The sequence below is a fragment of the Salvelinus fontinalis genome, chromosome 14 (assembly GCF_029448725.1).
Source record: "Salvelinus fontinalis isolate EN_2023a chromosome 14, ASM2944872v1, whole genome shotgun sequence".
NCBI classification, from domain to species: Eukaryota; Metazoa; Chordata; class Actinopteri; order Salmoniformes; family Salmonidae; genus Salvelinus; species Salvelinus fontinalis.
In genome coordinates this window covers 2501-17271 of record NC_074678.1, presented here as the reverse complement: position 1 = coordinate 17271, position 14771 = coordinate 2501, and the positions used below count along the sequence as shown (strand labels likewise).

Sequence of the window (14771 nt, the reverse complement as noted above, 5' to 3'; positions counted from 1 at the left end):
TGAGGATCTGAGGACCCATGCCAAATCTTTTCAGTCTCCTGAGGGGGAATAGGTTTTGTCGTGCCCTCTTCACGACTGTCTTGGTGTGCTTGGACCATGTTAGTTTGTTGGTGATGTGGACGCCAAGGAACTTGAAGCTCTCAACCTGCTCCACTACAGCCCCGTCGATGAGAATGGGGACGTGCTCGGTCCACCTTTTTCCTGTAGTCCACAATCATCTCCTTTGTCTTGATCACGTTGACGGAGACTTACCGGTAGTCCCTTCTCTCCACGTTAACCTCGGTTTTACACAGCACTACTCTGAGTTAACCTCGGTTTTACACAGCACTACTCTGAATTAGCTCTATGTTTTACACAGCACTACCCTGAGTTAACCTCGGTTTTACACAGCACTACCCTGAGTTAACCTCGGTTTTACACAGCACTACCCTGAGTTAACCTCGGTTTTACACAGCACTACCCTGAATTAACCTCGGTTTTACACAGCACTACCCTGAGTTAACCTTGGTTTTACACAGCTCTACCCTGAGTTAACCTTGGTTTTACACAGCACTACTCTGAGTTAACCTTGGTTTTACACAGCACTACTCTGAGTTAACCTCGGTTTTACACAGCACTACTCTGAATTAGCTCTATGTTTTACACAGCACTATTCTGAGTTAACCTCGGTTTTACACAGCACTACTCTGAATTAACCTCGGTTTTATACAGCACTACTCTGAATTAACCTCGGTTTTACACAGCACTACTCTGAATTAACCTCGGTTTTACACAGCTCTACTCTGAGTTAACCTCGGTTTTACACAGCACTACTCTGAATTAACCTCGGTTTTACACAGCACTACCCTGAGTTAACCTCGGTTTTACACAGCTCTACCCTGAGTTAACCTCGGTTTTACACAGCACTACCCTGAGTTAACCTCGGTTTTACACAGCACTACCCTGAGTTAACCTCGGTTTTACACAGCACTACTCTGAATTACCTCTATGTTTTACACAGCACTACCCTGAATTAACCTCTGTTTTACACAGCACTACTCTGAATTAGCCATATGTTTTACACAGCACTACCCTGAGTTAACCTCGGTTTTACACAGCACTACTCTGAATTAGCTCTATGTTTTACACAGCACTACTCTGAGTTAACCTTGGTTTTACACAGCACTACCCTGAATTAACCTCGGTTTTACACAGCTCTACCCTGAGTTAACCTTGGTTTTACACAGCACTACTCTGAGTTAACCTCAGTTTTACACAGCACTACTCTGAGTTAACCTCGGTTTTACACATCTCGACCCTGAGTTAACCTCGGTTTTACACAGCTCTACCCTGAGTTTACCTCGGTTTTACACAGCACTACCCTGAGTTAACCTCGGTTTTACACAGCACTACTCTGAATTAGCTCTATGTTTTACACAGCACTACCCTGAGTTAACCTTGGTTTTACACAGCACTACCCTGAGTTAACCTCAGTTTTACACAGCACTACTCTGAATTAGCTCTATGTTTTACACAGCACTACCCTGAATTAGCTCTATGTTTTACACAGCACTACTCTGAATTAGCTCTGTTTTACACAGCACTACTCTGAATTAGCTCTATGTTTTACACAGCACTACTCTGAATTAGCTCTGTTTTACACAGCACTACTCTGAATTAGCTCTGTTTTACACAGCACTACTCTGAATTAGCTCTGTTTTACACAGCACTACTCTGAATTAGCTCTATGTTTTACACAGCACTACTCTGAATTAGCTCTATGTTTTACACAGCACTACTCTGAATTAGCTCTATGTTTTACACAGCACTACGCCAGATTTATCTCTGTGTTTCTGACCTTGCAGCTTGTTCTGTGTTCTCTGTGTTCTGAGTTGTAGGGTGAGGACGGGTTCCCCGGCTCTAAGGGAGAGATGGGGCTGAAAGGTGACGGGGGTGATAACGGGGTCCCAGGGTCCAGGGGAGAGGATGGTCCTGAAGGACCTAAAGGACAGGCTGGACCGCTGGGGGAGGCTGGAACCGTGGGCATCGCTGGAGAAAAGGTAGGTGCTACACAGATGTTGTGTGTGTGGGAGATTTTAAACCACTGTTGTCTGCGCTAGCCCACTGAGCTAAAGCCTAGGCATTACCTTGTATCAAAAAGTTATAAGATATCAACATTTACAGAAGACTCAATCTTCTCTGCTTCTATTCTCCTCCTCGCTCTCTGTCTCTCTCAGGGTAAACTGGGAGTTCCAGGGTTGCCGGGGTATCCGGGACAAAAAGGACCTAAGGTGAGAGGAGTTAATATATCAAGTAAACAAATAAGCATATTAGTTAACACAGAGAAGGCTAACACATTGTTTGAATGTAGCAGTAACACAGAGAAAGCTAACCCATTGTTTGTAGCAGGAACACAAAGGAGGCTAACACATTGTTTGAACGTGGCAGTAACACAGAGAAGGCTAACACATTGTTTGAACGTAGCAGGAACACAGAGAAGGCTAACCCATTGTTTGAATGTAGCAGGAACACAGAGAAGGCTAACACATTGTTTGAACGTGGCAGTAACACAGAGAAGGCTAACACATTGTTTGTAGCAGGAACACAGAGAAGGCTAACACATTGTTTGAACGTAGCAGGAACATAGAGAAGGCTAACACATTGTTTGAACGTAGCAGGAACACAGAGAAGGCTAACACATTGTATGTAGCAGGAACACAGAGAAGGCTAACACATTGTTTGAACGTAGCAGGAACACAGAGAAGGCTAACACATTGTTTGAGCGTAGCAGTAACACAGAGAAGGCTAACACATTGTTTGTAGCAGTAACACAGTGAAGGCTAACACATTGTTTGAACGTAGCAGGAACACAGAGAAGGCTAACACAATGTTTGTAACAGTAACACAGAGAAGGCTAACACATTGTTTGAACGTAGCAGTAACACAGAGAAGGCTAACACATTGTTTGTAGCAGTAACACAGAGAAGGCTAACACATTGTTTGAACGTAGCAGTAACACCGAGAAGGCTAACACATTGTTTGAACATAGCCTTCTCTGTGTTACTGCTATGTTCAAACAATGTGTTAGCCTTCTCGGTGTTACTGCTACAAACAATGTGTTAGCCTTCTCGGTGTTACTGCTAACACATGGTTTGTAGCAGTAACACAGAGAAGGCTAACACATTGAATGTAGCAGTAACACAGAGAAGGCTAACACATTGAATGTAGCAGTAACAGAGAAGGCTAACACATTGAATGTAGCAGTAACAGAGAAGGCTAACACATTGAATGTAGCCGTAACAGAGAAGGCTAACACATTGAATGTAGCAGTAACAGAGAAGGCTAACACATTGAATGTAGCCGTAACAGAGAAGGCTAACACATTGAATGTAGCAGTAACAGAGAAGGCTAACCCATTGTTTGTAGCAGTAACGTTTGTGTGCGTGTCAACAGGGTTCGGATGGTTTTCCTGGAGCTATCGGAGTGTTGGGAGAGAAGGGGAAGAGGGTGAGTAGTAGAGGGAGGCTTTACCATAGGGACTGTTCATACATTCAATCTGGAGTGCGACAGTGCACTCTGGTTGTTCCTAAATTCAGAGCGTTGTCAGATTGTCCGTTCATAAATTCAGTGTTTCGCTCTAGGAGTGTTCAGCGCGTATACTGGAAGCTCTGGTCGAGGAGTAGGGTTGATCCGAGCATTCTGACCTCACAACGGCAGTCAAGCATCCGAGCTAACAACGTTGGCTAGCTTACTTTCTACTTCCAGACACCAATGAGAGAACACCTCACTCTGACCATTTTACTCCCCCTAGCAGAGCTGGTTGGGCTGTTTTCATGTTATCCAGAGCGTTGGTGAATGTAACTGTGCTGCTGGCAACAATTTAATTACACTTTTTTGACAACATTTACCGACACCGGCCATATTCAACGGGTGTTGAGTGTTCATAAATTCATCAGTTATTCTGCGCTCTGGCACACTTAGACGAGGTGCTCTGAAATATGAGTAGATAGCCAGTGTGAATTTACTAACACACCCATAGATATTCATAACATAGAGATCCTATGTGTGATTCTATGCCATATGGGCCCTGCTGGACATGGACACGTCAATATTTATTGTATTTATATTCAGTTTCTATGTAATTGAAACACACTTTCATCAAGTCGGTGCTATAGAAAACACAACGTTATTGTCAAGTACAATATACTGTCAAATACAGTATATTGTCAGGTACAGTATACAGTATATTGTCAGGTACAGTATATTGTCAGGTCCAGTATATTGTCAGGTACAGTATATTGTCAGGTCCAGTATATTGTCAGGTACAGTATACAGTATATTGTCAGGTACAGTATATTGGCAGGTACAGTATATTGTCAGGTACAGTATATTGTCAGGTCCAGTATATTGTCAGGTCCAGTATATTGTCAGGTACAGTATATTGTCAGGTACAGTATATTGTCAGGTCCAGTATATTGTCAGGTACAGTATATTGGCAGGTACAGTATATTGTCAGGTCCAGTATATTGTCAGGTCCAGTATATTGTCAGGTACAGTATCCAGTATATTGTCAGGTCCAGTATATTGTCAGGTACAGTATCCAGTATATTGTCAGGTACAGTATATTGGCAGGTACAGTATATTGTCAGGTCCAGTATATTGTCAGGTACAGTATATTGTCAGGTCCAGTATATTGTCAGGTCCAGTATATTGTCAGGTCCAGTATATTGTCAGGTACAGTATATTGTCAGGTCCAGTATATTGTCAGGTCCAGTATATTGTCAGGTCCAGTATATTGTCAGGTACAGTATATTGTCAGGTCCAGTATATTGTCAGGTCCAGTATATTGTCAGGTACAGTATATTGTCAGGTCCAGTATATTGTCAGGTACAGTATATTGTCAGGTCCAGTATATTGTCAGGTACAGTATACAGTATATTGTCAGGTACAGTATATTGTCAGGTACAGTATATTGTCAGGTACAGTATATTGTCAGGTCCAGTATATTGTCAGGTACAGTATATTGTCAGGTCCAGTATATTGTCAGGTCCAGTATATTGTCAGGTCCAGTATATTGTCAGGTACAGTATATTGTCAGGTACAGTATACAGTATATTGTCAGGTACAGTATATTGTCAGGTACAGTATACAGTATATTGTCAGGTCCAGTATATTGTCAGGTCCAGTATATTGTCAGGTACAGTATACAGTATATTGTCAGGTCCAGTATATTGTCAGGTACAGTATATTGTCAGGTACAGTATATTGTCAGGTACAGTATATTGGCAGGTACAGTATATTGTCAGGTACAGTATATTGTCAGGTCCAGTACATTGTCAGGTACAGTATATTGGCAGGTACAGTATATTGTCAGGTCCAGTATATTGTCAGGTCCAGTATATTGTCAGGTACAGTATCCAGTATATTGTCAGGTACAGTATATTGTCAGGTACAGTATCCAGTATATTGTCAGGTACAGTATATTGGCAGGTACAGTATATTGTCAGGTCCAGTATATTGTCAGGTACAGTATATTGTCAGGTCCAGTATATTGTCAGGTCCAGTATATTGTCAGGTCCAGTATATTGTCAGGTACAGTATATTGTCAGGTCCAGTATATTGTCAGGTCCAGTATATTGTCAGGTCCAGTATATTGTCAGGTACAGTATATTGTCAGGTCCAGTATATTGTCAGGTCCAGTATATTGTCAGGTACAGTATATTGTCAGGTCCAGTATATTGTCAGGTACAGTATATTGTCAGGTCCAGTATATTGTCAGGTACAGTATACAGTATATTGTCAGGTACAGTATATTGTCAGGTACAGTATATTGTCAGGTCCAGTATATTGTCAGGTACAGTATATTGTCAGGTCCAGTATATTGTCAGGTCCAGTATATTGTCAGGTCCAGTATATTGTCAGGTACAGTATATTGTCAGGTACAGTATACAGTATATTGTCAGGTACAGTATATTGTCAGGTACAGTATACAGTATATTGTCAGGTCCAGTATATTGTCAGGTCCAGTATATTGTCAGGTACAGTATACAGTATAGTGTCAGGTCCAGTATATTGTCAGGTACAGTATATTGTCAGGTACAGTATACAGTATATTGTCAGGTACAGTATATTGTCAGGTACAGTATACAGTATATTGTCAGGTCCAGTATATTGTCAGGTCCAGTATATTGTCAGGTACAGTATACAGTATATTGTCAGGTACAGTATATTGTCAGGTACAGTATATTGTCAGGTACAGTATATTGTCAGGTCCAGTATATTGTCAGGTACAGTATATTGTCAGGTCCAGTATATTGTCAGGTCCAGTATATTGTCAGGTCCAGTATATTGTCAGGTACAGTATATTGTCAGGTCCAGTATATTGTCAGGTCCAGTATATTGTCAGGTCCAGTATATTGTCAGGTCCAGTATATTGTCAGGTACAGTATATTGTCAGGTCCAGTATATTGTCAGGTACAGTATATTGTCAGGTACAGTATATTGTCAGGTCCAGTATATTGTCAGGTCCAGTATATTGTCAGGTCCAGTATATTGTCAGGTCCAGTATATTGTCAGGTACAGTATATTAAAAATATTTAAATGTTGTTAATACATCAGTGGTGTATCCATGGTAACGGGTTGTATGGTGTACCCATAGTAACGGTCTGTCCTGTTTTGTCTTCCACAGGGTCCCGGGGGGGAAGCAGGTAGTGCAGGACAAAGGGGTCCTAACGTGAGTACTGTCTGTGTGTATACGTATGTGAGTACTGTCTGTGTGTGTACATGTGTGAGTACTGCCTTTGTGTGTACCTATGTAAGTACTGTCTGTGTGTGTACGTGTGTGAGTACTGTCTGTGTGTGTACGTATGTGAGTACTGTCTGTGTGTGTACGTATGTGAGTACTGTCTGTGTGTGTACATGTGTGTGTGTGTCTCTGTCTATGTGTGTTTATCTGTGTGTGTAATACTGTTGTTTTTCCTGCAGGGGCTGCGTGGGGGCCGGGGTGCCAAGGGACCAACAGGGAAGACAGGGGGAAAGGTCAGAGTTCAATCCATTCTAATCATTATGAGGTCATCGTAAACTCTCTATCCAGCAGTAATAGCCATAACACAGCATGCATCCCAAATGGCATCCTAGAAAGGAGAGCACTACACAGAGAATAGGGTGCCTTTGGTAAGGGTACCCTATTCCCTTTATAGTGCACTACTTTTGATTAGTGCACTACATAGAGAATAGGGTGCCATTTGGAGCATAACCTCAGTCACACGGATTAATATTATAGTATATAGTATAGTATTCTATAAGTTAATAGTATAATATAGTATTCTATATAATATATAATATATATATATATATAATATAATACCCCATGATAACAACCTAATACCCCATATTGACATCACAATACCCCATAATGACATCAGAATACCCCATAATGACAAAGCAAAAACAGATTTTTAGACATTTTAGCAATTACAATTTAAAAAGGATCTGTACTCTCTGTACTTTGCTCCGTTCATTTTTTGCCTCGATCCTGACTAGTCTCTCAGTCGCTGCCGCTGAAAAACATCCCCACAGCATGATGCTGCCACCACCATGCTTCATGGTGCCAGGTTTCCTCCAGACGTAATACTTTGCATTCAGGCCAAAGAGTTCAATCTTGGTTTCATCAGACCAGAGAATCTTGTTTCTCATGGTCTGAGAGTCTTTAGGTGGCTTTTGACAAACTCCAAGCGACCTGTCATGTGCCTTTTACTGAGGAGTGGCTTCCGTCTGGCAACTCTACCACAAAGGCCTAATTGGTGGAGTGATGCAGAGATGGTTGTCCTTCTGGAAGGTTCTCCCATCTCCACAGAGGAACTCTGGAAGCACTGTCAGTGACCATCGGGTTCTTGGTCACCTTCCTGACCAAGGCACTTCTCCACTGATTGCTCAGTTTGGCCGGGGGTCCAACTCTAGGAAGAGTCTTGGTGGATCCAAACTTCTTCCATTTAAGAGTGATGGAGGCGTGATGATGTTGTGTGCCTTTCCAAATCATGTCCAATCAATGAAATATACCACAGTTGGACTCCAGTTGTAGAAACATCTCCAGGATGATCAATGGAAACAGAATGCACCTGAACTCAATTTGGAGTCTCATAGCAAAGGGTCTGAATACTTATGTAAATACGTTTATTTTTATATTTTCTTTTGAAACGTTTTCAAACATTTCTTAAAACCTGTTGTCACTTTATTATTATGGGGTATTGTGTGTAGATTACTGAGGATAAAAAAATAAATATCTATTTTAGAATAAGGCTGTAACGTAACAAAATGTGGACAAAGTCCTGGGATCTGAATACTATCTCTACAGATTTATATTTCGGACTCTGACATCACTCGTCCTAATATTTCTATATTTCTTGATTCCATTACTTTACTTTTAGATGTGTGTATTGTTGTGTATTGTTAGATACTACTGCACTGTTGGAGCTAGGAACACAAGCATTTCGCTACACCCACAATAACATCTGAATATGTGATCCAATACAGTTGTATTTGATTTGTTTGTTTTCCTGTCTGTCACAGGGCTCCTCTGGACACGATGGACCCAACGGACCAACTGGAGACAGGGTAAAGACAGGAACGGCATGCTTCATTCATCGCTTTATTGATTGAGTGGTTAATTAGTTGATTGGCTGATTTGTTAATTAGTATATTTGTTGACTGGTTGATTGGTTGTGTAAGTGTTTTAATTGGTTGATTTGTTACTTGGGTAACTGGCTAATTGCTTAATTGATTGAATTACGTGTTTGATTGGTTGGATGAGTGTTTGATGAATGAATTGATTGACTGTTTGATTGATAAATTGATGTGTTGTCCAGGGGCCTCAAGGGCCACAAGGACGGAACGGGGAATCAGGACTCAAGGGACCCAACGTGAGTGACACACACACACACACACACACACACACACACACACACACACACACACACACACACACACACACACACACACACACACACACACACACAAAATATTATACTATTGAGGACACTCAGTTCTGCTGTCATTGTAGTGTAACAGGATATTGAATTGTGTGACTGTCATGTCCCTTCCTGTGTGTGTGTAGGGTCCAGCGGGGAAAGATGGACTTCCGGGTCACCCAGGTCAGAGAGGAGAGCCGGTGAGTAGAGGTTAGAGGTCACAAGAAGGTACCTAAATACACCTATCCATCCACTAATGTCTCTCTTGTTCTCTCCCCCCCCCCTCTCTCTCTCTCTCTCTCTCTCTCTCTCTCTCTCTCTCTCTCTCTCTCTCTCTCTCTCTCTCTCTCTCTCTCTCTCTCTCTCCCTCTCTATCTCTCTCTCTCCCCCCCCGCCTCTCTCTCTCTCCAGGGTTTCCAAGGAAAGACTGGACCCCCAGGTCCAGGAGGTGTTGTGGGGCCACAGGTGAGTCTGATTGGTTGCTATGTGTGTTCTCTCTAACCTGATTGGTCTGTTTGTGTTCTCTCTAACCTGATTTGTTGCTGCAGGGTAAATCAGGTGAGACCGGGTCATTGGGAGACAGAGGTCACCCCGGGTCACCTGGTGTACCGGGAGAGCAGGGCCTACCTGGCACCGCTGGGAAGGAGGGAGCTAAGGTGATTCTTCGTCATCATCATCATCATTTTGAATCATCATTGTTTTCACCTCGATAATCACCATTACCAGTCATTACAAGAATCATCTTCACTGGTTAGTTCAATTGACCTCATGAGCGTTCCACCAATCAGAGCTGTTGTTGTTGTTGTTTCCAGGGCGACCCGGGTGCAGGAGGGACTTCTGGGAAAGCTGGTCCTCCAGGACTCAGGGGCTTCAGAGGCAGCAGAGGGGCCGCCGGGGGCATGGTAACACACACACACACACACACACACACACACACACACACACACACACACACACACACACACACACACACACACACACACACACACACACACAGAGACCGACAAAGAGACTACCAAAGAGACTGACACACACACACACACACACACACACACACACACACACACACACAGACACAGAGACCGACAAAGAGACTACCAAAGAGACTGACACACACACACACACACACACACACACACACACACACACACACACACACACACACACACACACACACACACACACACACACACACACACACACACACACACAGAGACCGACAAAGAGACTGACACAGACACAGAGACAGAGACAGACACAGAGACTGACACATAGACTGACACATAGACTGACACAGAGACTGACACAGATACGGACACAGAGACTGACACAGAGACTGACAAAGAGACAGACATAGACCCAGAGCCTGACACAGAGACTGACACAGAGACTGACACAGAGACGGACACAGAGACTGACACAGAGACAGACACAGACACAGACGGACACAGAGACTGACACAGAGACAGAGACAGAGACAGAGACAGAGACAGAGACGGACACAGAGACAGAGACAGACACAGAGACAGACACAGAGACTGACACAGAGACTGACACAGAGACTGACACAGAGACTGACACAGAGACTGACACAGAGACTGACAAAGAGACTGACAAAGAGACTGACACTGACACTGAGACTGACACTGACACTGACACTGACACTGAGACTGAGACTGAGACTGACACAGAGACTGACACAGAGACGGACACAGAGACTGACACAGAGACGGACACAGAGACAGAGACAGAGACGGACACAGAGACGGACACAGAGACGGACACAGAGACAGACACAGAGACTGACACAGAGACTGACACAGAGACTGACACAGAGACTGACACAGAGACTGACAAAGAGACTGACAAAGAGACTGACAAAGAGACTGACACTGAGACTGAGACTGACACTGACACTGACACTGACACTGAGACTGGGACTGAGACGGACACAGAGACTGACACAGAGACGGACACAGAGACTGACACAGAGACGGACACAGAGACTGACACAGAGACTGACACAGACACAGTGACGGACACAGAGACTGACACAGAGACTGACACAGAGACTGACACAGATATAGACAAAGAGACTGACACAGAGACTGACACAGAGACATACACAGAGACTGACACAGAGACTGACACACACAGACACAGGGACTGACACAGAGACAGACACATACACAGAGACAGACACAGACACAGAGACTGACACAGAGACAGACACAGACACACACACAGATCCTGTGATGGTGTGATAGCAGTGTGTTCTCCCCAGGGTCCTGCTGGTCTGAAAGGAGGTGAAGGACCAGTCGGAGCAGCAGGAGCTATAGTGAGTCCTCTCTCCTCTCCTTCTACATCTGTCCTCTCTCTCTATTCCTCACTTCCTCTCTCTCCATCTGCCAACACAGACCCCAGACAGACACTTCCTCTCTCTCCATCTCCAACACAGACCCCAGACAGACACTTCCTCTCTCTCCATCTGCAACACAGACCCCAGACAGACACTTCCTCTCTCTCCATCTCCAACACAGACCCCATACAGACACTTCCTCTCTGTCCATCTGCCAACACAGACCCCAGACAGTCACTTCCTCTCTCTCCATCTCCAACACAGACCCCAGACAGACACTTCCTCTCTCTCCATCTCCAACACAGACCCCAGACAGACACTTCCTCTCTCTCCATCTCCAACACAGACCCCAGACAGACACTTCCTCTCTCTCCATCTGCCAACACAGACCCCAGACAGACACTTCCTCTCTCTCCATCTGCCAACACAGACCCCAGACAGACACTTCCTCTCTCTCCATCTGCAACACAGACCCCAGACAGACACTTCCTCTCTCTCCATCTCCAACACAGACCCCATACAGACACTTCCTCTCTGTCCATCTGCCAACACAGACCCCAGACAGTCACTTCCTCTCTCTCCATCTCCAACACAGACCCCAGACAGACACTTCCTCTCTCTCCATCTCCAACACAGACCCCATACAGACACTTCCTCTCTCTCCATCTGCCAACACAGACCCCAGACAGACACTTCCTCTCTCTCCATCTGCCAACACAGACCCCAGACAGACACTTCCTCTCTCTCCATCTGCCAACACAGACCCCAGACAGAAACTTCCTCTCTCTCCATCTGCCAACACAGACCCCAGACAGACACTTCCTCTCTCTCCATCTCCAACACAGACCCCAGACAGACACTTCATCTCTCTCCATCTGCCAACACAGACCCCAGACAGACACTTCCTCTCTCTCCATCTCCAACACAGACCCCAGACAGACACTTCCTCTCTCTCCATCTGCCAACACAGACCCCAGACAGACACTTCCTTTCTCTCCATCTGCCAACACAGACCCCAGACAGACACTTCCTCTCTCTCCATCTGCCAACACAGACCCCAGACAGACACTTCCTCTCTCTCCATCTGCCAACACAGACCCCAGACAGACACTTCCTCTCTCTCCATCTGCCAACACAGACCCCAGACAGACACTTCCTCTCTCTCCATCTGCAACACAGACCCCAGACAGACACTTCCTCTCTCTCCATCTGCCAACACAGACCCCATACAGACACTTCCTCTCTCTCTATCTGCCAACACAGACCCCAGACAGACACTTCCTCTCTCTCCATCTGCAACACAGACCCCAGACAGACACTTCCTCTCTCTCCATCTGCCACCACAGACCCCAGACAGACACTTCCTCTCTCTCCATCTGCCAACACAGACCCCAGACAGACACTTCCTCTCTCTCCATCTGCAACACAGACCCCAGACAGACACTTCCTCTCTCTCCATCTGCCAACACAGACCCCAGACAGACACTTCCTCTCTCTCCATCTGCACACAGACCCCAGACAGACACTTCCTCTCTCTCCATCTGCCAACACAGACCCCAGACAGACACTTCCTCTCTCTCTATCTCCAACACAGACCCCAGACAGACACTTCCTCTCTCTCCATCTGCCAACACAGACCCCAGACAGACACTTCCTCTCTCTCCATCTGCCAACACAGACCCCAGACAGACACTTCCTCTCTCTCTATCTGCCAACACAGACCCCAGACAGACACTTCCTCTCTCTCTCTCTCCATCTGCCAACACAGACCCCAGACAGACACTACCTCTCTCTCTATCTGCCAACACAGACCCCAGACAGACACTTCCTCTCTCTCCATCTCCAACACAGACCCCAGACAGACACTTTCACTCTCTCCATCTCCAACACAGACCCCAGACAGACACTTTTACTCTCTCCATCTCCAACACAGACCCCAGACAGACAGTGTGAAGATGTATAATGCACATATGTATATCCCCCCCCCCTCTCTCTCTGCAGGGGGCCGGTGGTGAGAGGGGTCCTCCAGGGTCGGCCGGTGCTATTGGTCAGCCTGGGAGGGCAGGGGCTGTGGGTGGACCTGGACCAATGGGAGAGAAGGGGGAACCGGTAGGTACCTTTAAAGGTGTTCCATATTCTGAGTTCTACATTCCATATTGTGAGTTCTGAGTTCTGAGTTCCGTATTCTGAGTTCTGAGTTCCGTTTTCTGAGTTCTGAGTTCCATATTCTGAGTTCCGTATTCGGAGTTCTGAGTTCCGTATTCTGAGTTCCGTATTCTGAGTTCTGAGTTCCGTATTCTGAGTTCTGAGTTCCGTATTCGGAGTTCTGAGTTCCGTTTTCGGAGTTCTGAGTTCCGTATTCTGAGTTCTGAGTTCCATATTCTGAGTTCTGTGTTCTGAGTTCCGTATTCTGACTTCTTAGTTCCATATTCTGAGTTCTGAGTTCAGTATTCTGAGTTATGAGTTAGGTATTCTGAGTTCTGTGTTCCATATTCTGAGTTCTACGTTCTGTATTGTGAGTTGTGAGTTCTGTTTCTGAGGCCCTATAGTTCCAGAGTTGTGTGTAGGTAATGTAACTGTCTGTCTGTGTGTTGTGTTGTCCCAGGGAGGGGCGGGCCCCATTGGACCATCAGGACAGGATGGAGACCAGGGACCTCTAGGACTACCTGGAGCTGCAGGCCCTGCAGGCCCCCCAGGAGAGGATGGGGATAAGGTAACATGGCCCTGTCCCTGTGTGTGTGTTGTTGTTGTTGTTGTGTGTATCTGAAGGCATTTATTGTGTGTGTGTGTAGGGAGAGACTGGAGGACCAGGCCAGAAGGGCAGCAAAGGAGACAAAGGAGAATCAGTGAGTCTACTGAGATAATTACTACACCAAATCTACACCAATATTACACTAATACAGTACTACACCAATACTACACCAATACTATACCAATACCACACCAATACGACCCTAATACTACACGAACACTACACAAGTACTACATAATACTACACTAATACTACCATAAGACTACACTAATACTGCACCAATTCTACACCGATAATACCCTAGTACTGCACGAATACTACACCAATACTACCCTAATACTACACTAATACTAAACCAATACTACCCTAATACTACACTAATACTAAACCAACATTACCCTAATACTACACAAATACTACACAAATACCAAATATTAAACCATTTAGTCTTGTGAACCTTGTTATAGCCTGTTATCTACCTAGTAACTAACTAATATTGTCTGTGTCTCTATAGGGCCCCACAGGACCAACCGGTGGCCAGGGCCCGATGGGGCAGTCAGGAGTTCCTGTGAGTCTGTTGTACAACCACATACCTGTAACGTTTCTCTAGTCTAAAGGATTCATTTTGAATATTGAAAGTAATCCTCTCCCTCTCCTCTCCTCCCTACACCTTCTCTCTCTCTCTTTCTCTCTCTCCCCTCCTCCCCTTTCCCTC

The 14771-nt window shown here is 44.9% G+C and overlaps 2 protein-coding genes across 2 annotated transcripts in view; both read left to right on the top strand.

The window, feature by feature from the left end:
- LOC129811126 (collagen alpha-1(XI) chain-like) overlaps positions 1 to 13403 on the top strand; it is a gene marked incomplete at its 5' end in the record, with an annotated part of 79659 nt that extends 66256 nt beyond the window's left edge. The window contains 13 exon segments of the mRNA XM_055862333.1: positions 1878 to 2039; positions 2217 to 2270; positions 3433 to 3548; positions 6668 to 6712; positions 6964 to 7017; positions 8548 to 8592; positions 8844 to 8897; positions 9092 to 9145; positions 9357 to 9410; positions 9494 to 9601; positions 9758 to 9847; positions 11230 to 11283; positions 13306 to 13403. Coding sequence (XP_055718308.1) covers positions 1878 to 2039; positions 2217 to 2270; positions 3433 to 3548; positions 6668 to 6712; positions 6964 to 7017; positions 8548 to 8592; positions 8844 to 8897; positions 9092 to 9145; positions 9357 to 9410; positions 9494 to 9601; positions 9758 to 9847; positions 11230 to 11245 — 852 coding nt within the window.
- The window catches only part of LOC129811125 (collagen alpha-1(XI) chain-like), a gene marked incomplete at its 3' end in the record, with an annotated part of 3779 nt that continues 2400 nt past the window's right edge, over positions 13393 to 14771 (top strand). Inside the window, exons 1-4 of the mRNA XM_055862332.1 lie at positions 13393 to 13413; positions 13910 to 14017; positions 14097 to 14150; positions 14571 to 14624. Of these exons, the coding sequence (XP_055718307.1) occupies positions 13393 to 13413; positions 13910 to 14017; positions 14097 to 14150; positions 14571 to 14624 (237 nt within the window). The remainder of the gene's footprint in view (positions 13414 to 13909; positions 14018 to 14096; positions 14151 to 14570; positions 14625 to 14771) is intronic.